We start from the raw sequence: 25,985 nt of genomic DNA on the forward strand, positions 1-25,985 counted from the left end.
CTCCTAGGGGAGGGGCTGCCAGGGGTGAGGGGGGGGGTACTTGTTCTGATCTCATAGTGGCTCTGTCTCTTAGTGTACCGGGTTTAAGGTGCTACGCCTAGATTAAATAGTGCAGGGTGTTATGCTTTGGCTAAATGTTTTAAGAGGAATGTCTATATACATTAGTGTAAGGAATAAAATAGAGCAGTGAGATTCATAACAAACGAATATTCACATTTGACTAGAGTAACACCTTTGGTAAAATCACTAAATTTAGAAAGCCTTCAGGACAGAAGACTCAAAAGTAAAGTAGCAATTATACATAAAACACTGAACCATAATCTTCAAATACAAAAACAAAATTTAATATTTAATAAAATACTTAGAAAGACACAAAGATACAATTACATACTTTATTCCATATGCTAGGACAAATTTGTACAAAAGCTCATTCTTCCCTAATGCTATTAGAGCATGGAATGGGTTGCCTGAGCTAGCCAGGAAAACCAGTGACTTGGCAGAATTTAGGTCATTGGTTAATATGCATGACTGAATGCATGACGCGTAGGACGAAATCATCTTCTTTTTTGAAGTAACGTCTGTATTATATAAAATAAGATAAGATAAAATTGTATGGCTTAGTCTAATAACAATTAGTCCTAAATATTTGTAACTGTCGTCAAGTTACTCCCATTCAGACCATGCCGTCTAAAAAGCAGATGATTAAAAGGTAATCACTGTCTGTGGCTCGTGGTTAACAACGGTGTTATGTGGCCAGCACAACGACCAACCGCCTTTACTTTTTCCCAACTAATATCAACAAACGCTTTTTAAGTGTCTTAAATGTAATTCATGTTTCATCTGTTTTTTTTGCAAAAACCGAAAAAAAAAAAAAAAGAATTGAATGAAGACTCATTATAGGAAACTATTTATATTTACACAGGCTTTAAAATGTAGATAGTCTTAGCACCCACATCTTAAAAAAAGTTTATAAAGCTATAAATATAATATGGGAAGTCTAAATGTTCCTAGAGACTATATTGCCTTTTTTTTCCCTTTTTTAGAAAGCTTCTATCAAATCACTCTGTCTGTCTGTCTGTCTGTCTGTCTGTCTGTCTTGTAGAAATCTTGTCACACGTTATTTCTCCCACGCCCAATCTCGGATAAAGTCGAAACTTTGGCATACTTTTTTGTTGTTTCTAAGAAAACAATAATAATAAAGAAAATTAACAAATTATTTAATTATCTATTGGTAATTTCATATTTTTTTGGTATCAAGCAAAGGGAAAGAAAGTGTACTTGATTGATATAGTGTTTTAATTAGACTTAGACCCCTTTACACTTTGTGTAATGAACTAGATCGTCTCTTAAAAGTTTGCAACTAACAAAAGATAACTGTGGAACCTATTTTCTTAAGTACTTCGATGGCACATTGGTTAGTGAATTAGATTGAGAAGCCTTAAACCCTTAAGTTTGATTCAAGTCTTACAATTTTTTAAATTTATGTATTTAAAAAGCGATCACGGTTACATTCACATAGATACCCCCCTATCATTCTCCCCCCTCTCTTTCCCAACTGGTCCCGACACGTGATAGGGTAATAACGTTTTTGTGAAAGCTAAAAGCAATTAGTAAAAATATTTCTAATCGCACAGATTTATTATTGTTAGCCTAGGCCTAGATCTATTACACGTTTAATTGCATGACTGATCCAAACTAATTAATACAAATGCGCCTAATATAAGCTTTGTTTTTTTAACGTATTTTTTTTAAAAAAGAAAGATATATTCCAAAATCATAGGCTTGAGAATCTTGCATGTACTTTTTACGGTAGACTCTTGGCTTGCGCGCGCCTTCGTTGCTGGCATGACCTATCTACACAACTTGTATAATTGATGATGACTTGATCGAAGCTAATAGAGATGGACGAGCTTTAGCTGTGGGCAGTGTATCAACTTGCTGGAACCATGACAAAGCGCTGTCCAGACAAGCTGAGTAATGGGTCCTCGTATTTTTAGCCCTTACTCGCTGTCGGTGTAGACTTCGCTCTATGTATGGATTTTAATGGATTGGTGTATACAACTATTTTTAGTGCAAAAGACAAAAATAATGAAAAGACTTATGGGAAATCAATTGATTTGACTGGACAGATAGAGAGAGAGAGAGAGAGAGAGAGAGAGAAAGAGAGTGAAAAAGAGATGAAAAGATATAATGTCATAAAAAGAAAATAGCTAAAGTAATTAAACAAAAGAAGAGATAGAGAAATACCCAGAGAAAGAGAGAAAAGAAAAAGAGAAAAAGAGAGGGAAAGAAAGAGCGAGGAGGAAAGTGAAATGAAAAAGAGAAAGAAAGAAAGGAAGAGGTACTGAGAGAGAAAGAGATAATTAGAAAAAGAGCGAGAAAGAGAGAAAAAAACAATAGAAAAAGATAGAAAGACTGAAACAAAGAAAATGAGTGATAAAGAGAAAGAATAAAAAGAGAAAATAGAAGAAATAAAATTGAAGAAAGTGATAGAGAAGGAGACAAAAGAAAGAAAGAAATTGAGAAAGAAAGAAAATAGTCAGGGAGAAAGATAATGGGGGGGGGGGGGTAGAATCAAAGCGAGAATGATAAAAAGAGGTAAGCGAAGATGTAATGAAAGAGGAAATAGAAAATGAGAGGAGGAAAAGATAGAAGAAAAAAAAAGAAGAGAGAAAAAGTAAGAACTGCAAAATCACTGCTATATCTCTCAATTCTACAAAGCCTAACTCCCTTTTTCTACATAAAAGTTTATAATATATTTACCTTCAAATGATTAACTAATTAGTTGTTGTATTTTTTTATCATATTATGTATTGCCCTTCACTTTGAATAATTATGCAAATAACAACTTGATCCGAGAATGAGAAGAGGGAGAAAAAAAACGTGCAAAAAATGTGCAACACACAGTCAGACAGACTGACAGACTGACAGATGAAGTGAGTTAATATAAGCTTTGTAAATAATACTTTATAGAAGTTTTAACTCACAACTATACACGTCTTTCTGTCCTCACGCCTGTCTCCTCTCTTTTTCAACATTAACATCTCTATTTCTTCTCCGGAACTACCACAAACACGCTCGTAGTTTCATCAGATTCTCTTCGGTCTACACAACCAAAAACATCCGCTCCCCACATGACCACACCAGAAACCTGCACATCTACTCCATAACATACGGTATGCAGAAGATTTTTTTTTTATATGTGTGGAACTCAAAGAGATTTGAATATGAACGTGAATTTAAAATCTTTGCGTTAAACTTTTCACGTGAAGCAACGAAAAAAAAGATTCTCCTAACGAAAAGTCTGATAGTCTGTGTGATATACACTCTGAGTTATCATCACGAGACTCCTGAGTCCGCACTTTTCACGTCATCCTGCGCCGTCCTCTAAGAAGTAAAGGCTAGGACCTGATGAACTTCAGTCGAAAAAGGAAACACACGAACCAAGACAAGTGCCCATTCGCCCATTGCGCAATGTGTATCAGCATATATACATATGTATGTATTGTTTGTACTCCATTGTGCAGGTGCCTGAGGTTCAACCCGCACATCGTGAAGACATTATAAAACTTGCTCATACATCTAATATTTTGCAGAATCGGCAATACATGTGGGTGCACGTGCCTGTTCCAAAAAAAAAATACATACAAAAAAAAAAAAGATAGACTTAGTTTAAACCTTACGTTTTTTTTTTATTTATTTTTTTTTTTGTTCCAATTTTGTATTAGAATTTCTTGAGATTTATTTGTTTGTATTGTTTTAATATTTGGATGTAATGTAATGTTTCGAGTTACCAATCAAAAAACTTCTAAAGATATAGGATATAGTGTTAAATGTATAACGTTTGTCATTGGGGCTTACTTTTAATGCAAAGAAATGAAACGCGTGTTATTATCCTTTAAACGTATTGTCGGTATGCCATTAGCGATTAAGCCATTTGTTATTGCGACATTTGTTGAGCCAATTTTCGGTGCACTAATTGTCGGTAATAAGGCTTGCCTTCGAGTCCGAAGATTAGTGAGGAATTGTAGTATTTTCCGTGGCTGCACAGCCCCAGCTGTGACCTACATATTTTGCCACTTCCAGGGCAAGCATAACCATTGACTTCACGTGGTCGAAGTAGAGTTTCTTTTCGCCGTCTGCGTTTGTTCTCGGCAGCGGATTTTCTTTTGGTCTCAAATGTGTATCCAGCGGCCTTCGTGAGTGACCTCCAGCTGTCTCGTTCTAAGGCCGCACGCAACGAGGTGCTCTCTTCTATGTCAGCCAAGAAAAGTTGACGTGGGGCGCCTCTGTTACGTCGACAACCTTTTAGCTCACCAAAAAAGACTGCCTGTCGGTAACAGAAATGTCTTTTAAACAGTTGTCTTTAAACCAGTTGTCTACGCACCTTTTGTCTGCACATCGTTTGCGCACCAATTGTCAGCGCACCAGTTTTCAGCGCACCAGTTGTCAGCGCACCAGTTGTCAGCGCACCAGTTTTCAGCACACCAGTTGTCAGCACACCAGTTGTCAGCGCACCAGTTTTCTGCGCACCAGTTGTCAGCGCACCAGTTTTCTGCGCACCAGTTTTCTGCGCACCAGTTTATTGCGCACCAGTTGTCAGCTCACCAGTTGTCAGCGCACCAGTTTTCTGCGCACCAGTTGTCAGCGCACCAGTTTTCTGCGCACCAGTTGTCAGCGCACCAGTTTATTGCGCACCAGTTGTCAGCGCACCAGTTGTCAGCACACCAGTTGTCAGCGCACCAGTTTTCTGCGCACCAGTTGTCAGCGCACCAGTTTATTGCGCACCAGTTGTCAGCTCACCAGTTTATTGCGCACCAGTTGTCAGCTCACCAGTTTTCTGCGCACCAGTTGTCAGCGTACCAGTTGTCAGCGCACCAGTTTTCTGCGCACCAGTTGTCAGCGCACCAGTTTTCTGCGCACCAGTTGTCAGCGCACCAGTTTATTGCGCACCAGTTGTCAGCTCACCAGTTTTCTGCGCACCAGTTGTCAGCGCACCAGTTTTCTGCGCACCAGTTGTCAGCGCACCAGTTTTCTGCGCACCAGTTGTCAGCGCACCAGTTTTCTGCGCACCAGTTGTCAGCGCACCAGTTTTCTGCGCACCAGTTGTCAGCGCACCAGTTTTCTGCGCACCAGTTGTCAGCGCACCAGTTTTCTGCGCACCAGTTGTCAGCGCACCAGTTTTCTGCGCACCAGTTGTCAGCGCACCAGTTTATTGCGCACCAGTTGTCAGCTCACCAGTTTTCTGCGCACCAGTTGTCAGCGCACCAGTTTTCTGCGCACCAGTTGTCAGCGCACCAGTTTTCTGCGCACCAGTTGTCATTGAACAATCGTCTGGTGTATCAATCCACGGATACAGGTTGTCAGTAAACAGTTGTCTGTGAACCATTTGTCGTGGAACGAGTATACCAATCCGATTTGCATTCATTTTAGTTCTGTCTTTCATCACGTATGCTAAGGGTTTATTAAAAATATGAACTGTTTTATTTACAAAATATCACTTAATATATATATATTGTTATAAAATCTGTTGTCAACGACATAGAGGTACGTGCAACAGAGGCCAAGATTTTCTTAATTTTATTTTCAAGATATTGTCTGTCCTGCTTGGTTGTTAACCCTACAGTTCACTAGTAAATGAGTGCGTAGATAAAAGTAACGTTTAGCCTAGTCATACGTGCCCTGGGCCAGCACCTATCGGTTAGTCTCTAATGCTTCAGGATTATCTACTGCTTGAGATTCATGTTTTAAAAGAAATATATACTCAGAGTTACAGGTGTACAAACGTGACGTCCAGATTAGAACCAGTTGGTTGGTTTACCCTGATGTACTGGTAGGGAAAGTTATGACTGTACACTTCCTGTTGTAACTGCCAAACATGTCACACAGTGGCTGGTGTTGTCAGTGTAATCAGGTTTTATTGCCCACAAAGTTATCCACTTGTGTCTATGACAGACGGGAGAGGTTTCATTCGGAAAGTGCAATCGCACTTGTAATATAAGAGGGAGAGAGAGAGAGATAAAAAGAGAGAGAGAGAGGGATGATGATGATAATGATGCACAGGCGTCCATATTGACATATCAAACATTGATAATAGCTGACAGAACCTCTAATTAAAATAAACAACTGCAAACGCTTAGAACATCTTTTTAGCCTTTACCTTCACCTATCCCTTAGTCTGTTGAACCGTTGGGGCACCACGCAAGATCTGTCGACCGTCTTTCTCCATTCCTCCCTGTCTTTTGCCTTGGATAGAGTCTCTTTCAATCCATTCCTTCATGTTGTCTTCCCATCGCTTTTTCTTTCTGCCTCTTCTCCTTTTTTTTCCTGGTACTGTTGCTTGAAGGATGGTCTTTGCCAGCCCCGAAGACCTTGTAATATGGCCATAGAGTTTTAGTTTGCGATGACCAGCTAACTATTAAACGCAAACTAAAACTCTATGAACGCGATATTATATTATTACATTACATTATATAATATGGCAGATGATGTAAAGGTCATGTTTCTGTGACCGACGGTTAACGAGGGTGTCATACGGCCAGCACAACGAACAACAGTTTTACTTTGCCCCAATTTAGGTCAAGTACCCTTTAGAGTTGAGTGGACTCAGAGGCGACCTTAAAATCTTAAAATAAAAAATCCCAGATTCGAACCCAAGCCCACTCTGTTCGGAAGCGCTTCACCACTCGGCCACCAAGCTTCGACATACAGATCCAGTAGACAAATTAAACTTAAGAACCCTTCGAGTTCACGTACTTTTCAAATAAACGTTTTTGAAAAATCTTTTAGTGTGAGCGCCTTTGATACTATTCGACTAAAGTAAACAATTGAGAAACTAGCACAAACACACAAAATTAAATGTAATACAAAAAATTGTATAAACCACAGCTAGACCAAAGGTAGAACATAGGTAGACCGCAATGGTAAACATTCACTCTGATAAACAATCAAATCGGTAAACAATTCGATGCAGACGTCTGTGATTTATTCAATAGCACCATTCTTCTGTTACAATCACCAAACACCTGTTTTTACCTGGCACTGGAGAGCTGTATCAGGTGATAGACCTCTGAATGGCATATCAATGATTTCTTGGACAGCTCTTAGGATTTTGGCTCAGTAAATGTGGGTGGCATAACAGGACTCCAGTGAAAGTGATTAACTATTTTCAAATCTGGAGTTGAAGATTAAGAAAGTGGAACAGGGTGATGAATAGTTCTAGATATTTTCATAAGTTAAATCTAAGAATTTTTATAAGTTAAATTTGATGACACAATGTCTGACTTCATAGGCAAACCATGCGAAATCAATATAATGTGGATATTCGGTTACTTCAGATGATTATCATTATATTATATCTTCCTAATGCCACATGTCATCAGGACGTTTCTTTCTATTCATAATCCCACTTACCAAGATAGAAATGCTAGAAAGAAAATATACATTAAAAATAAGCAAAATACACCAAAACAACAGGATAGTGTAATACATATGTAGTTGTATCAATTAGTTTGGATCAGTCATGTAATTAAATTTATAATAGATCTAGCCTGACGTTGATAAATTCGTGCGATTATTGATATTTTTACTATTGTTTTGTTTAGTGTTTATAAAAAAAGTAAGCAGCCTAAATCATAACTAGAGGGCTAAGGCTTCCTCAAGCCAACACGGTAACCACTGTGCCAGGGAGATGCTAATGAAAGTGGTTTTCAAAGTCACTTATAGTTATTTACCCTTTTTATTTCTACAAAACATAAAGGGGACCTATTCGACTTATACGACTTTATCAGTCAGGAGTAAATTTATTTCCCTTGTTTGAGATACCAGACAAAATAATTAATTACCAATAGTTAACTACCTAATTGGTTATTTATTTATTAGATTCTTGTGTTGGCATGTAAAAGAAATAATTTTGAGGAATTTCAGCTTGGTCCGAGATCGTGTGTGGGTGACATAACGTGTACAAATGTTTTACCAGACAGACAGACAGACAGACAGACAGGGGTGTGTTTATATAAACTTTGTAAAATAACAGCAACGTATTTTTCAATACTTTTCAAATCCCTTCAAGTTTAATGAGTGCACTGATCAAGATATTTCCAGGTTCGCCTGGTGCAGTGTCATTTACCTTTTAGCAGACGATCAACAAAAGTAGAAAAAAAACAACAACTAAGAATCATTTGAAGCTATTACCTGTGACATGTTACTCATTAACATGTTAAAAAACATTAAGATTCTGGAATCATGACGCGTAAGACTTTAAAGTGGACACTTCATAAACAAATGATGCTTCCCAAAAAAACAATTCAAGGAAATAGTGTCCTCATTTTGTCATGTATTTTCAAATTGTTCATTGTCTGAATGTTACGTCTGCTTTGGTTTTAGTCTGGTCGTCTGCTGTTTATAAAATAATTATGACCTAGAAATGTTTTTGTTTTAATTCGGTGTTTTTCATTTCCTGATTGTTCCTTTTGTTACAAAGGACTTATTAATGTGATTGAAAGTGTCCCATAGTACTTGTAACGATCACTGAAATTCGATCAATTCTCGCCACGTAGTCCTTTTGTCAGTGGCGTAGCAAGGGTTTATGAGCTTTAAAGGGGGGGGGGGGTAGACAATTAGCTAGTAATTCTTTTTACAAAGATATACAATTATATATAAATTGTCAAATTTCAAGAAAAATGGTTTGAGCCGTTTTCGAGATCCGTTTCCACCCTTTGTCTAGCCAAGAAGAATTTAAAAGTTGAAAAGAGGAAATGTATCAATAATACCGCACACAACATTGTCATTACTATAGACCAGGCATGTCAAACTCATTAAGGTGTATGGGCCACATAGAAAACTTACTATGACCTTAGGGGCCGCAGCAAAATAAAATCTGTTGCAAAACAGCTTACTAGTTGTTTTTTTTGTAAATTAGAAACAACATAATAGAATACAAAAATTACTGGCATACCTGTCCCTTGGCTAAATTTGTAGTACTATTGGCTAATTAAAAATATTTTGATTACGCATTATTTTCTTTGTCCTGAAGCTTGACATCTTTTCTGGTATACCATTTTATTAATGTCAGATTGAAATTTGTTTGCCACTGACGCTTTCATCATAGATGACAAATTTTGATTAGATTATCTCGAACGGTGGGATGTTTTGTAGGTTTTATTATGGAAAAGAACTGCTAATAGAAACCAGTGCTTGCAAACATAGCAAGAATTATGGCAGCAAATTTCCGCAATTCAACATACCGTTCAGAGTAAATAACTGTACAATTTTGGCACAGCCATTTCAATGTACTTCGATTTCAACTAAGAATCTGACTGCCATACTGTCAGCTCTAGTTGCACATTTCCAGCAGCATTTTCAGAATCAAATGAGAATGGAGATACAAAACACGAAAATTCTTGCTCTTATGTAACGAAGTCACGAAAACGGTCATTGAAAGCTTCTACTAACGATTCTAGGTGTAAGACATTCACCAAATGTCGCAACCGTATTTACTCTTTTTAGTTCCTGACACGTTGAGAAGTGAACAAGATTTTCACTTCATATTTGGTTTATCCACAGTCCTAATTTTGCTTGAAAGCACTTCACACGCAGTTGCGACAATTTTGTCTTTACTTTGAAGTTTCAAATTCAAGTCCTGCAGGTGACCAGTGAGATCAACTGCTAATGCCAAATCCTAAACACATTCTTCAGTTTGGAAATGCTCAACAGGTTCAACTTTCATGTTCAGATACAATACGATTTCCTCACGCAGTGCAAACAATCTCTTCAATACTTTATGTCATGAGAGCCAGCGTACTTCTGTGTAGTAGGGAACACAATCAAATTCATGTCCAATGTCATCCAGAAACATTAAACATTGGCGAGCATTAAAACCACGGGCACGAATACAATTGAGAAGCGACTGAAAACGGTCTTATGACATGTTGAAACTGTAATTGCTGTGAGCAGAATGTTTCTTGGTGAATGATGCAATGAGCAAATGTAAAATTTTCATCAGTCTCTCTTATTTTTCCAAGTAACTTTGAACCAAAACCATTTCATTTCAAAGTTTGTGCGCCATACCTTGTTAGACTAGATAGCTTTACGAAAGATAAATTGCATTATCACCTCCAGTCATTTCTCAAAAACATCCTCGCTTGTTGTGGTGTTATGCATAGAACAGAACTCAAGTAGTTCCTCGTGTATGTCAAAATTCCTGTCACAGGTCCTTGTGAATATAACCAACTGTGCTACACCCTTTACATCAGTTAACTCATCGAGAGCCAGTGAAAATAATTCAAAATCAGCTATTTTGTTCTTTAATTGTTCACGCAACCTGACTGACATGTCATTTATTCTATCTGCCACAGTGTTCCTAGTTAACGCTATTTCTTTGAATGCTTTCACTTTTTCTGGACAAATTACTTCGGCTCTAACGATACACTCCTTCATAAAATCACATTTATTAAATGATTTGCAATGGCTTACAATGAAGTTTGACAAAAATGTAGCTTGGATTCACTGCAGACTCACCCTCGTTGTTCAGTTTAACAAATACTATTTTTTAATTCAAGTAGCTTGTCATCTCTTGTTTTCCAGCGTAATAGTCTAACATTATTTTTAGAATTTTTTAGGTGGCCAAGGGGGCCGCATGCAAGGTGGTCGCGGGCCGCATGCGGCCCCCTAACACCCAGTTTGACATGACTGGTATAAACAAAAAAAAAAAGACTTGAAACCAAATAAAGTACACATTTTATCCAAAAAATGTTTACCTATTTCATTTCAGAGATATTAGGTATTTAGTTTTTCTAACACCAAATCCATTGGTTGCCTGCACGCACTTGTGTATATAAATTGACGAAATAAGTCTTATCATTAAATATACGTAGTCTTAGAAACAAGCAAAAATACATTGTTCACCTATCCAGAAAATACAGGCCAGACTTCATTTTCATTCAAGAAACAAATATAAACACACATTATAAATCACGCAAATACACATCCGACATAGGGCTGAAAGAGGGCTGGTTTAGCCTAGGTAACGAGTGTGGAGGGGTAGCTATTTTTCTAGTCTCAGATAGGTTTAAAGTAGTGCATGCATTTAATGACACCAGGGGAAGAATAGTAATCATTAGAGTAGAATCAGGAAATCAAACATTTACACTTGCAAACATCTACGCACCAGCAAAGAGCACGGAAAAACAGGATTTTTATGAAAATTTAATCGATATACTAAACAATAATTATAGAGAGGATACGCTTATCATAGGGGGGGATTTCAATTACATAACTTCTGCATTAGATAAACAGACTACCTTGGCAGTGGGCCCTCCCTCTCGTAAAACCTTTCCGAATCTTAATTTCTTAGAGGAGATAGAGAGGAATTTTAATTTAGTTGATGCTTACAGGACACTAGAACCTATGGGTCGTGACACCACCATGGTGCATAGGTCATACCCCGTCACGACGCGCTTAGATAGAGTGTATGCTCCTAATCATTTCTATATAAGTCGGGTGTCACATCTGGAAGAAACACTAGAATACACAGACCACAAAGCGGTGTTAGTTACTTTGGACATAAAAAACAAAGAAATTAAAAGAAAGTCATCCCACTGGAAATTTAACAATTCTCTGTTGGAAATTCCCCTTTTCGTGGAGTTAGTTTCTACTAATCTAAATTCTTACTTACAAGATATACAAGATCCACATTTCGATTTAACACAGACATGGCCACTCCTAAAAAGTTCTATCAAGCAGCAAAGCCAGTTAATATCTACATTAGCTCAAGAATATGAACAACTCAAATACACATTATTACACACGGATGATGAAATCGTTAAAACAGAAACTCTTTTAAGACTAGAGGAATTAAACAAGTATACTTATAGGGGTGCTGAGATTAGGTGTAAAAATTACTTAAGTAATGAAGGTCCTAGTAAACTATTCCTATCGTTTGAACAGAATGTACAATCAAGTAAAATAATAAGCAACATCATAGATAGTGAGGGGAATAAAGTAGATGATTATGAAGATATTAAGAATATTTTTACAAAACACTTCACTACTATATACAGTGAAGAGCCAGTATATACTGATGCTCAAGATAATTTTCTAAAATTTTGCAACCAGCTGGACAAGACAGATGAAGATCTTTTAGGGAGTGCATTTACGCTAGACGAACTCAGGACTGCCCTAGACTCGACTAAGAACAATAAATCACCCGGTCCAGATGGCTTAACATTTGTATTCTATAAAACCTTCTTCCCCCTGCTTGGTCCTCTCTTACTGCGACTATATAGCGACGCCATTAAAGTGGAACATTTTCCTCCAAATTTTAACGAAGCATACATCACACTTTTACCTAAGAAATCTGAAAATAACACTTCACCTAGCGACTATAGGCCCATTTCACTTCTCAACACGGACTATAAACTTCTCACAAAAATGATTTTCCTAAGAATGAAACCACTCATAAACCAACTTATCGGACATGACCAGTACTGTTGTATCCGGGACAGAAACATAGACGGCATGACGCATTTTTTACGGGATTTTATCATGTACAGTAAGGATAAAAACCTCAATGTGTCTCTTTTATCTGTAGATCAAGAAAAAGCCTTTGACCGAGTAAGCCATAGCTTCCTGTTCAAGGTGCTTGAGAAATGTAAAATAAGTTCCCTGTTAATCAGATATATAAAGCTTGTCTATACCAATGCAACAAGTAGATTGATAATTAATCATTCTCTCAGTAGGAGTATCCTCATACAAAGGTCTGTCAGACAGCGCTGTCCCTTATCCCCCTTCTTGTATATCCTTTGCTTGGAACCCTTCTTGGAATCTGTAAGATCTGACCCATCTATTATTGGGATAAATATACCGGGTCGTTCCTTCTCAACCATCAAAGTCAAAGCCTATGCGGATGATACAACCTTTTTTCCATCTTCAGAGCAAGATATTGAGAATATACTAAAGAAATTTACACTTTTCGGAGAAGCTAGTGGTTCAAAAATAAATATAAATAAATCCTCTGTAATGGGACTAGGGAAATGGAAATTCAAAGAGAATTGCGCTTTCAGAATTGTTGATAAAATCAAGATTTGTGGTATTGTCTATACCTGTAATCCTTTGTTCTATTGTAAAGACCAGTGGGAGAATATTTTTGTCAAAGCCTCAAACTTAGTTAAACTTTATCAGCACACAGGTTCTACAATATTTGGTAGAGCTGTATTGATAAATAGTTTGGTCATTCCAAAGATTGTCTATTTAGCTAACATTACAGAGCCACCTCCTAAATTCATAGACAAGTTGAACAAGTTAATTAGAAGCTTTATATTTAAAAACACTATTAGGAGCATTAAGCACACTACACTCATTTAAAACAAAGAGGATGGGGGGATAAACTTGCAAGATGTTAAAACAAAAATACAGTCGCTAAGGCTAAAATTTGTAGGTCAAGTAATTAGGAACCCAACAAACTTTCCCTTGACAATTTACTATTATGGTTTAAGATTAAGTAGTCTTCTTCCAATACACAATGATACTCCTCACTATTTTGGTACAGTCACTCATCCATTTTACAGATCTATTTCAAGAATTTTACCTGGTAATGAACATTTAATACACAACAAAACCAAAGAATCATACACAACACTTAAAAAGCTGTTACAGGAAAGCCTAGTGAATAGGATTAAGTGGGGGAGAGTTCTTGGGGTGACAGAATTCAAGGACACATTCATAAACCTACACAGTAAACATATCCCACCTAAAGCTAGAGAGATTAGTTATAGACTTATCTTTGGGATGACCCCTATGGTTAGAAGACGGGCAAATGACCGTGAATGTATATTATGCCACCTTGAAAATGCGGATAACGAGAAACACATGTATTTGGAATGTCCATTATTCCTTCAAGTTAGAAGTACTGTAATGGACCTATTGGAAGCAAACTGTGGCAATTATGTAAATGTTAACTTGTCTATTATTTTAAACAAGCTGCCAAAACTAAAAAATAAAATGATACATAACTTTAACTTGATTATTGTTTCCGAATACAGGAATCTTGTTTGGGCTAGCTGGCTCAAATGTCTACATAATAATAAGGTGTTTGATCCTAATCACTTGGAATTAACATTTAGAAAAATAATGGACTTGAGGGTAGAGAATTATTACTTTTTTTTCCGAATAACGCGCCCTAAGGATCCCGAAAAAAGAAATCTTAGGATTCGAACCCGTGTCCCAAAGGTTTGGAAGCCAAGCGCTTTAGCACTCAGCCACAGCGCCTCCTAAATAAAGTTCCCCTTTTAGACTATGCGATGTATAGTGCAGATGGTGTAAAGGTCATCTGCTTCTGTTGCCCACGGTTAATGAGGGTGTCAAGTGGCCAGCACAAAGACCAACCGACTTTACTTTTTTTTTTACTTTATTAGAAACGCAATTTAACCCTATAAAATAATAATATAAGTGGAAAAGAACAAGGGAAAAAAAATATTTTTTTTTAATTCATATATTCTTATATTTGTAAAAATTCAATCTAAGTCAAGGACCCAAACTCCCATGCCTGTGAAGTACCCCTTTGATTTATGCAGACTATGGCTAATACATGCCTACCATTATACAGACGTATTAGTGGTGAATGTCCATGTTTATATTCGGTAACACGGGAACTGGACTCCCCGCACGTGCCACTTGAGCTCACGTGATTAGCAGCAGCGCGTGTTTACAGAGAAGGTATGATGTAATGGCGGGGTAGTGTGGTTGGGGGGGGGGAGGGCCAGAGAGAACGGAGAGCTGGCCACTTAAAATGATTGAATAATAGGTCTATACATAAAGATATTTTTAAACAGAAGGAGTTCAAGTGGTCCCTACTGCATCTTCGCCACTGGAAGCAGAGATTAGAACAGGTGATTTAGGAATCTTTCCAAAACCTTCAACAAAGCGATTCTGTCTGGTGTATAAAGTGTTCTCACAAAGCCTTTATAGTCGAATGTAGATAGTTCTACGTGAAGATATGTCGGAAGCCGGACTATAAGTAGTCGGTAACTGAATAAGCACATCTATCTATCTATCTAATCTATCTATCTATCTATCTATCTATCTATCTATCTATCTATCTATCTATCTATCTATCTATCTATCTATCCATCCATCCATCCATCCATCCATTCATCTATCTATCTATCTATCTATCTATCTATCTATCTATCTATCTATCTATCTATCTATCTATCTATCTATCTATCTATCTATCATATATGTACGTATATGTCTTTTTGAGAATGATATTAGTTGTTTTTTTTTTAAATTTGTATTTAAAAGTTTGGTCCTATAAGTAACAGGTTGACATTTTTACATAGAAACATTTCAGGGCGTTCCTATTCAAATGTGCGCGTGTGTTTTTAACTACTTCCAATTGGATAAGCACCGAATGATGACGTCATCTTGCTTTAAATTGTAGTGAAACATGTAATCCTAAACAAATGACAAACTTGTGATGGGGAAACGGATCACAGAGAAAACAAATTAAAACAAACAGCGCTGGAGTTTATCCGTTCTAGTTTGGGTGGAAAGTTGGCAAGAATACTTTTTTTTGCATTGAACTTTATAAAGCTTGGTGAGTTGTGTGTGTATGTGTGTTTGTTTTTTTGCGTGTGGCTTTGCATTCATCTTCATACGTTTATGACGTATTTGGTCCGTCTGACGTGTGTGTGTGTGTGTGTGTGTATGTCGAGTTGCTTGCTAGAATGTTTGTGTGTTGGAATTAAACAACAAAATAAGGTTTAACATAAAGGTTTCTATAGTTTTAGATAGTATTACAGATAATATATAGAGGTCTATACATATAGTGCTTTTGTTGTAAAAACAAAATAGGAGTTGGTACTCAATAATGAATCGCCTAATTTTTAACCACTGATAAATTAATAATAAACGTTAAAATACAAAAACAGTAATATTTTTCCCCCACAATGAAAAAGGTGCCGATACGCCGCAATGGTGAGTACCATCACAAAAAAAGCACTGTATATTATTATTATAGCTTGTATATAGCGTTACTTTCATGCTTATAGCATACTCAGAGCGCTTTTGGTCCAATCTCATTTGTGGACCAGTGGGGAGGAGGGGGTATCTAGGAGTTGGTTTTCTGTGCTGCCTTTAGGCGCTCAGTAAACACAATTCTGCCCGAGTCGTGTGACGAACTCGAGCCCCCTTCTAGGTAGCCAAGCCAAGTTCAAGCGCTCTTGGACTCTCGACCACGCTTCCCACATATATATATTCTTTGTTGTACATTATTCATAGCCTGATGATATAGAAAGTAAGCACATTTTTTTATCAGACAATCCTCCGATTGTCAAAAATTTATAAGCTAGAACTACACATAATGATAATGGTAAGTCTCGTTGCAAACTTCAAGCCCTGCAAGTCTCGAATAATTATATCGGTACCCGACATGTACCCAATACAAGAGTATATTCGGCGTTATTATTTCATTACATTGAAAGGTCAAAGTTGAAGGGGTCATCCAATGTAACCATCACGAGGAAGCCTTATTGAATATAGATTGGCGAAGCAGACACAACGAGTATCATCCCATGTCATGCATAATTAAGTATATATCTCCCGCTAGTGTCCAGCTAATGTTCTGAGAATACAATGAATGGAGCGGACAATGCATGGCTTGACCAATACTTGCGAGCTGGACATGTATCTACGTTAACAAGATAGATAAGATAAAACAAACAACTGCCCACTGCAAATGTACATGTTTTTTTCTTAAGAACCGGGCTTAAAATAATCTAAACTATCGCCTTTAAAAAAAAAAAAAAATCATTTCAATAAAATAAAGGTGTCAAACCTTTCCGGAGTAGAGATAATTATAGATTATTAAGTCAAATGGAATTAATGTTCATTGTCTTCACTAAATTCAAAAGTTGCTAATAATCATTTTAGCAAGACGATGTTTTATATATTTTAAATGGCCTTTTCTCTACGTAATAAATTAATGTGTGATTTCAAATCCATTGTTTTTGGCATGGTAGGGAGTACATGCCGAGTTAAAGAGCTTGGCTTCCGAACCCATGGTTCTTGAGTTCAAATGTGGGTGAAGACTGGAACTTTGAGATTTTTAGGACGCCCAAACCTAATCAGTGCCTAATATACTTTAGGAGAGTAAAACCACTGGTCGTTGTGCTGGCTGCATGACACCCTTGTCAACTCTCCTCCATAGAAACGGATGAACCTTGCATCAACTGCCCTCACAAATCGCAAAGTCTTTACCTTACTTTTTACTTTACTTTTTACTTTACTTTTTTTCTGATTTACTTGTCCATTACTTTTGTCGCATGATGTTCCTAACAAGTTATTTTTTATTTTCTTATATCTTCTTCCATAGAAATCTACAACTAATAGCATCACTGTATCTATGATAATTACAGAGTTATCTGTCCAAAATCTCTGTTTCTGTTCATTACATACCAGTGTTGGCTCTGTTGTGACTGGTGGTGAAAATTGGCGTCAGGAAAGCTGTGAGTAGATGGCGTTACCGTTGGCATCTAGGCAGCAAGTTTCTGCGGCTTCGTAGTTAGTGTCCTGGTCGTAGCTGTTATTTTGTCATATTTGATACACTATTTTCAATCATTACAATATTTTACTTAGTGTTGATATTGTTAAAACCCCGCCATGCACACCGCCATCCAAGATAGTGCAAAAGGTGCGCACTATCAGTGACTAGACTAATTCGAATGTTCACAGTAAAAGAAGAGAGAACGATTTCCGCCCAGGTCTAGAGCCGAGATGAAGATGCTGTGCTCAAGGCAGATGTCCTATGTGTTTGTCATGTCCTCTTGTAAATAAACACCTATACCTTGTTGAGTTGCCTCCCTTAAGTTATTACAATATTATATGCCATGTGCATGAAATCAATTTTTAAATAAATCATAGGTATTATAATTTATAAAATCTTTTATTGTTTTACATACAGAGTTTCTTGTCTACAAATAAAAGGACGGGCGGCTAGTATACCTTTTTCGTGTATCGAAATCAGGCAAAATCAGTATCTAAAAGAATAGCTATTAGGAAAAGAACCCAAGTGACCCATGTATTGCATTAGAAGAGTTTGGATTATTTATATCAATGCGTTTTTTTTTTTATAATATCAAGAGGAATCTATGACGTAGGCGTTTGAGGATGGCTTATTCCAGAACAGACTTCTGGCATTTCTACAATGTTAGTGCCAGATCGACCGACAGTATTAGATATATTTGTAATTCTATCACCGCCTGGCCGAGACTTAGCAGACATCTGTGATCATTTACTGTCTGTCTGTCTTTAAAGTGCGTACAAGTTTAAAAGAACGCAAGGCAATGAGGTCAAAAGAGAGACAGAGAGAGACAGAGAGAGAGAGAGAGAGACTTTGATCTTTTAAACAACGAATCAATTGGTTTGAACTTAAACAATTCAGCAGAAGTAAGCGCCAGACTGTGAAGAAATCAACTGACCATTGAAGTCAGATCATCTTCCATTCCAACAGCGACTACTTTGTTACTGGTGAAACATCTGTATGTACAGACGTCCCGTTAATACATTTTGGGGCTTGGCAATGACGTAAGCGTTGCTCCAATTTATCCACGTGTCCATCTAAAGAATGTGGATTAGACATGTAAAGTCCGAAACCTGAAATAGGCCCATTCGCGATCTGTCGGGCAGTTATGAGATTTGGTCATCCAGTTGGTGAAAGGGCTCTGGATAATCGGCCAATGTCAGAAAAGAATTGGCATGAACAGATTTTGTGTTTTTTAAAATACCTCAGCGATAATTACAGACCAAGACGGCGTAAAAGGAACCCTCAACAGACCACCGGTAGACAACGTTTTTGTCTGCTCTAGTTGTTGCTAAATATGTAGGTCGAAGCTGCTAATTAGCATCTCATTAAATACTGCACTGATAACTTATCTTCCACAAGCCTTTTTTTTTTTTAATTTATGTACATCAATATCTTAAAGACAACACAGAGGACAACAAAATAATGTGACGAAGACTTCTGAGGGCGAAATCATCATAATGTTCCACAATATCTGTTTCAACGGAGACAAGAGTTTTGATTAATATAGTAGAATAATTGTATAATAATGTCCAACTGCCATTTTCCCCAGAAAAATTGATTACAGTAACATTGTTATACTTAACACAGAGGACAACAAACAGTGCGATAAAAACTTCCGAGGTCGCTGTCGTTCTGACTGAATGTCTATAACCTCAACTTCACCGGGGGCGAGGTCAAAAGTTATTCTGTTCTGGCGTTACCAGATACCGGAAGATCCAGGAGTTCTGATAGAATCATCCCGTATACATACTGTAAAGAAAAAGAATGCATTTAATTGCAACGAAATTATAATCATACATAACTTCAATTCGTTTAAACATGTAACTTTTTATTTTCAAACACAAGGCAAAAAAGTAAGTTCCATGTTTTCACAATGATACAATAATGAAGTATTATTTAGATTGTTTTAAAAAATATTTATATTTTTATTCATTTTCTCGAAAAGCGTCCACAAGATCGATTTTAACATTATTTTGAAGAAATCATGTTAATGGACCATCCTCGATATGTATGTCACACGTCTGTTAAGTACTGGCACATCGTTCTGTGGGCTTTGATCAGACGTGAAGAAAACAGGCACGTTACAATACGTCCTGCTGAACACGGACGTGATCCGTGATCCCATGACGATCGGCCCATTGTTAACTCCGATGCTGCTTAAACCGGATGTGTCTCTTACACTTTAGTATCGGCCCGTCGAACTTATTACCTGAACGTTATTTGACCCGCGCTCTTCTGGCTTAAAGTGATAGTGCGTTGTTGCGAGACCACTCGATATAGAAGGCTTCAACACTGACCTGCAACGTCACAATCTGTGGGCGGTTAAGACCAATAGCTCGTCGCCATGTCGTACAGACCAAAGACGTGGCAACGAGCTACTGGTCTAGACTGCCCACAGATTGTGACGTTGCAGGTCAGTGTTGAAGCCTTATATAACGAATGGTCTTGGTTGAAGACGCCGGGACCATTAATTTCGGAACGTCCGGATACAGGAAAACGTTTGGCCTTAGGGTCCGGCGGCACTGCGACGTTTCCAACTGACCCCTAGATATCAACTAACTAAATGCGAACGTAATTTGTTTTGGTCTAACGCAGCGGTTCTCAACCTTTTAAGCTCGGCGACCCCTTTTTACAATTTCTCACTTTGCCGCGACCCCTCCCCTCTTTTTACACACACACAGCAAAAGAAGAGTAGACAATAAAAACCCATATTTTCGATGGCCTTAGGCGACCCCTGGCAAATCGTCAATCGACCCCCACAGGGGTCGCCACCCACAACCTGAGAACCCCTGGTCTAACGTCTACGTCGGGGGTCCCTGGTTCGTATCCACCCAGCTCTAATGGGTACCTGACGTTAATTGGGCAAAGTAAAGGCGGTTGGTCGTTGTGCTGGTCACATGACACCCTCGTTTACCATGTGCTATTGAAACAGTTACTTTAGTATCATGTGATATATAGGTCGCAAGGTCTGAAAGAGGAACTTTCAGTTAACGTCTAGGTCACAGGTTAAAGTTTGAAAAAACACAAATTTACATTCCCCTCCCCCCCCCCAACAAAAAAAAAAGTTTTTTGACGCCTTCTTAGTAAATAGTTTCACGTATGCCTATCTGGTGCTATTTCTTATAAAAGAAATCTCCATACTCTTCTTTGTGAGGTTTTCATGCGCTCCGTAAGATTCTGAAACCCTCCAGCAAGAAATCTTTGCCGAGCCACATCTTGTAAAGAAAATCTTAATGTTCTTGAGTCAGCATCTCCCAGGTGCTAGACCAAACAGAGGCGGCTATTTGCGGAGGGCAGACCTTAGTGTACACACTGTCTGTCGCTTGTTTAAACATTGATTCTGTTATCCGGGTGTTGGACAGGCGGTATGGATTTCTGCTCCCTTTGGTAGAACTGATACTCTTTGAGACAATGCTTAACCTTTTTTTTTCAGTTATATTATCTTTTCAACACATATTTGATACATTCAGAGTCTTATAATAACTGGATTTGGAAGACTGTGCACTTCTGCATAATAAGAAATGGATGAATGTGTTGGCATAGACAAAGAATGGCTGTGTAACGTTTCGGCTTGATCCGAGAATGGGAAGGTGGAGAGAGAGCGTGTTAAAATATTTTATCAGACAGAGTCAATATTTTTTTTTTTTAAATGTCAAAATTCTGGTAAAACAACTTTAAAGAAAAATCTACGGAAGAAATTTTTAAAGAATAGTTAAGATTTTTTTTTCTATCAGTGTATAGTAGTATATAATATATCACGAGTATGAGATCTTCAATGACCCTTGACCTAGAAATACAAAATATAATGTAAAAATTGTAAGCGAATAATAACCTTGTCTTAATCAAGTCACATTTCAAACCTCAGAGCAGGATTTATCTATAGGCGACCCAAGGTAGGGTAAAGGGCCCCACACACACTACCTATATACTTTCTAATTGTATGTCAGTTAAATCATTTAAGTATCCGTCAATAATATTTGACATTGTAATTATGTTCTAAAGGGGCCTCATATCTCAAATAGCTTGGATTTTTAGCGTCTACATCCGGTTATACTTTGAATGATTTGAAAAAACGCGTACACATAATTAAGTATTTCTGTGTCTGTCTGTCTATCTATCTATCTATATATCTATATCTGTATATATTGGTATAAATAGCTAGTTAGCCCGGAACTTTCAAATAAGGAGTCTACTCAAGGGGTACCTAGCAATAACTTGACTACTAAATTTTAAAAAATCGCTTAAGTGGTATTTTAAAATAACACGCTTACTAAAAATTTTAATTTAAAAAATCGATAGAAAAATAAAAACCTATAAGAAACCTACTGAGTGACTGTACTCCATTCGTTGTAAGAATAACACTTATACTAAATGAATACTTAATAACGATAAATTTACTCAAAGTGTTTTTAAAATAGTAAGTGAGCTCACTGTACATGGGAGACTAAAGGCCCTAAAACACTCTAGCCCTGTTCCTTCTTCTTTCTCTACATTTAGTTGTCTCCCCTTTTCTCTGCTGCGTTTTTTAAACTTTTGATTTCACATGATCTGAATGTTATTATTGTGTTCTGTTTGCACACGTGTTTCATTTTGACGTACCCATGAGTATTGGGGTAAACACGTTTCAGGATCTGGAAATCATTAGCACTCACATTCACCTCTTTCGTCTCCCCCCCTCCTTTTAAAAGTATGTTTTGATTATTTATTCGATTTTTTTTTCTTTCAATACACGTATCCCTCATTCTAACTAACATTAAAATGTTCTTAGACCTTTAATTGCAGATCAAGCTTATCTAGGTCAGATTATATCTCTGAGGCTACACCATATGTCTTTCCAAATTATAATAACAATGTTACCAATAAAAGCCGCAGGGGGCGAGGTGTTTGATTGGTTCAGCGCTTGGCTTCCAAAACTGGGTTCAAATCTCGGTGAAGACTGAGATTTTGAATTTCGGGATTTTTAGGGCGCCACTGAGTCCACCCAACTCTAATGGTTACCTGACTTTAGTTGGGGAAAGAAAAGGCGGTTGGTCGTTGTGCTGGCCACATGACACCCTCGTTTAGCCTTGCCCAAAGAAGCAGATGACCTTAACGTCGTTCGGCCCTAAAGATCGCAAGGTCTGTAAGGGGAACTTCATAATAGCCGCACAAGTGTACGATTGTTGTTGAGGAAAGTTTTAAAACATGTCGATAAAAAAAAAAGGCTTTTCAAGAGTTCGACTATGCATTATATCCAACACGATCACAAAGAGAGTTTCGATGCAGCCTCCACTATATCCGCCCATGATTAAGTAATATTTAAGCCATTGGTTTATTTTGTTTTCAAAGAATCATTTTGCGTTAAATTTCACTTGAAAACAAACTGAACAACATATCAGATTTATAATCTCAAAAAAAAGTGCGTAGTTATTCACTGTAAAACAGATTAATGAACCTTTTATTGGTAATGAGATGTCTTTCTTATGTATTTATTTACTTATTTTATTTTGTTGCTTTAAGGAGAGGGAATGTAGTTAATAGCTTCAATATTATTTGATCTAAATGGGAAAAGACGACATATGACTAACAATAGTTTACAGTTTAAATTGTGTGAACCAATTAGACCAACGTGCACTAAGATGCAGACATTGTGTTTAACTCATTTTTGGACCTTAAATATCTTCACTTCTATTAGATGTACTGTTGCTATGGTAAATTTGGTGCATTTGGAATTGTATATTTAATTAACTCTTTCTCTCCTAACTGACGATACCAGCGTTGATTCCACCAGAATGTAGAAAATAATTACGGAGAGAAAGAATTACTTGTTTTTCTAGAACTCAACATTTATGCTTCAAACTAGTTTCCTATCTTTGTTTGTGTGTGTGCATGCGTGCGTGTCTGTGTGTGTGTGTGGACCAATGGGGGAGGTGTCATCTGGGAGGTCTCCGTGCTCCCTTTACAAAAGTAATATTAAAAGAAATATTTCTGTTCAAGTAAGGATTCAAGGATTCCAACTCGTGCAATATTCGATAAATAGATTAATATAAAGACTTACCTCCCCTTAGAGATTTGCGTTTTAAATAAGTAGAAACTTGTTCATTTAAATTCTAGTGAAAATTAGTCCTTTATGTGCATCCTCTAGGTAAACACGTTTCAGATTGTCTTAAAGTTTACATTCTAAATACGTATATTTTAATGGTATCATTGTATCTGCATATCGTATCGTTATTTCATTTGGCTATCACCTTGTGCTCTCAATCTATCTCAGGTTGCATTCTAAGCATACATTTCCTTACGCCAATAATTTCGTAAAAGATGGGAGTCCTCCTTTGTTACAAAGACAATACAAACAACACAATTTACTTTCGTTCAAATTAAATTGCACCTAATCAACAGACACTACCCAGGGTACATTTGAAATCTTTTTTGAGAGCCTCTCAAAGGTAACGCGAGGTAGACTCAAAAGACTCTCGAGATGTTTCGCGTGACAGATGAACTCTAGGCTATCCAAGGTCATTAAAGAACGTTGTCTGACGTCTGCTAATATACGAAGAGATCTATCAGATGACTCCGAGAGTGGCTTTCACGCAAGAAAAATTATTTGATCTGGGCGGATCAATAGGGACACTTCGTTCGAGAGATGTACTTTAATGGATCTTTGTTCTGGACTGTAGGTAATTAAAACTGTAGCTGCCAGGTGGGGAAAGAAAGAGAGAAAGAGAGAGGGAGAGAGAGAGAGAGAGCTAGAGAGAGAGAGAGCGAGAGAGAGAGAGAGAGAGAGAGCGAGAGAGAGAGAGAGAGCGAGAGAGAAAAAGAGAGCGAGAGAGAGAAAGAAAGAGAGACAGAGAGCGAGAGAGAGAGAGAGAGAGAACGAGAGAGAGAGCTAGAGAAAGCGAGAGTGAGAGAGAGCGAGAGAGAGCGCGAAAGCGAGAGAGAGAGAGCGAGAGAGAAAAAGAGGGAGAGCGAGAGAGAGAGAGAGCGAGAGAGAGAGAGACAGAGAGATAGAGAGAGGGGGGGAGCGAGAGAGAAAGAGAGAGAGAGAGAAAGAAAGAGAGAGAGAGAGCGGAAGAGAGAGATCAGTAAAGATCATACAGTTATTACGAAAGTAAAAAAGACATATATTGAAAAGATTCAAAAGGCGCAATAATTCTATTTGTTTTAAATACAGATAACAAATAAAAGCAAAATTTAATATAATCTTAAAATGAATTTCTTCTTTACGTTTAATCATATTTTTTGTCCGTGTAATACATTATTGTCATTAACGCGACTCTCTATCAACTTTCCTAACCCGCCATACTATGTGCGAAATTTAAATTTAAAATAAATGAATTTCTTGTTTTATTTGAAAAGCATAAAATAGTTGGGATTCTGAATATCTCCATTTATCAATAAAAATAATGTCCGAGTCTATAATTCTGAGGATTAAAAGTTAGTACAGTGTTTCACATGAACACGCAGACCCTGTTGTGACCTGCATATTTTTCCATATCTAATGTAGACAAATCTGTTGTTCACTGGGGGTCTATTTAATTTCACTTTACATCTTCTGCGCCTGTCTCCTACAATGGCTTTTTTTCTGGACTTCAAATGTGTGTCCCGCGAAATTAATTAGAGTTCTCCAAGTGTCTCTTTTAGGGGCCATCTATAAATAAATACAAAACATCTCCACAGGGCTAGGCATAGATAATTGGAGGCCCTAGGCGAAGTGAACTTGATGGCCTCAAATGAAATAGAAAATTAAGTATAGGCAGCGAAAAGATAAAAATTAGGCAATTTATTTAAAACCAAGTCAGACTAGTGTACTACAATAGTAAGATTGGGCATAATTTTCGCTTTTTTTTTCTTTAAAAAATCATTTCGAGTCCTGTGCGAGTCTTTCCCAATCGGAAGCCCCAGGCGGCAGCCTAGTTTTCCTTTGCCAAAGCCGGCCCTGATCTTCATATTATACCGATTTCCTCTTCCGTCATTTTTCTTCCTTTGTTAATTAAACACGCATGCGCAACATTCAACATCACACCAAGCATGCGCACTATTTCACATCACACCACGCATACCACGCATGCGCACCAAAGTTTTCATCCTCCTTCTAATTTTAGATCAACATTTTTTAAGATCAACATTTTTTAAATGGACAAAGTTTACGCTGATTATAGAATTAAAAAAAAAAAAAAACGCTCTAGAGTGTAAACAGTCATCTAAAACGTATTAGTTTCTTTTTTATAGAATCACTGGTATTGTCCGAATTATAAAGACATATTGCGATTATTATGACATAGTACATATGGTTCTATTCCAAAGTAAAAGATTTTATATGATTGATGTCTCATATTTTGAGAACCTTCCGCACCTGGGGTCATGGGTTCAGTGAAGACTGACATTTTTCTTCCTCGTTCTCATTAAGATTTTAAATTTCGGGATT

General features: G+C 37.3%; 1 protein-coding gene across 1 annotated transcript; it reads left to right on the plus strand.

Moving 5' to 3' along the window:
• The first annotated feature begins 680 nt into the window (after window positions 1-680).
• LOC129927155 (uncharacterized) lies at window positions 681-5,384 on the plus strand. Its single transcript, XM_056034400.1, has 2 exons — window positions 681-709; window positions 4,376-5,384. The coding sequence occupies exons 1-2, from the start codon at window positions 681-683 to the stop codon at window positions 5,382-5,384; spliced, it is 1,038 nt and encodes a 345-aa protein (XP_055890375.1).
• The last annotated feature ends 20,601 nt before the right edge of the window (window positions 5,385-25,985 follow it).

Source organism: Biomphalaria glabrata, chromosome 7 (genome assembly GCF_947242115.1).
Source record: "Biomphalaria glabrata chromosome 7, xgBioGlab47.1, whole genome shotgun sequence".
NCBI lineage: Eukaryota > Metazoa > Mollusca > Gastropoda > Planorbidae > Biomphalaria > Biomphalaria glabrata.

Excerpts from the sequence above, each read along its gene's own strand:
- LOC129927155 (XM_056034400.1), top strand. The coding sequence starts at position 681 with ATGCCGTCTAAAAAGCAGATGATTAAAAG. Across the intron at positions 710-4,375 it reads AAAAAGCAGATGATTAAAAG|TTGTCTACGCACCTTTTGTC; the intron begins GTAATCACTGTC and ends TCTTTAAACCAG.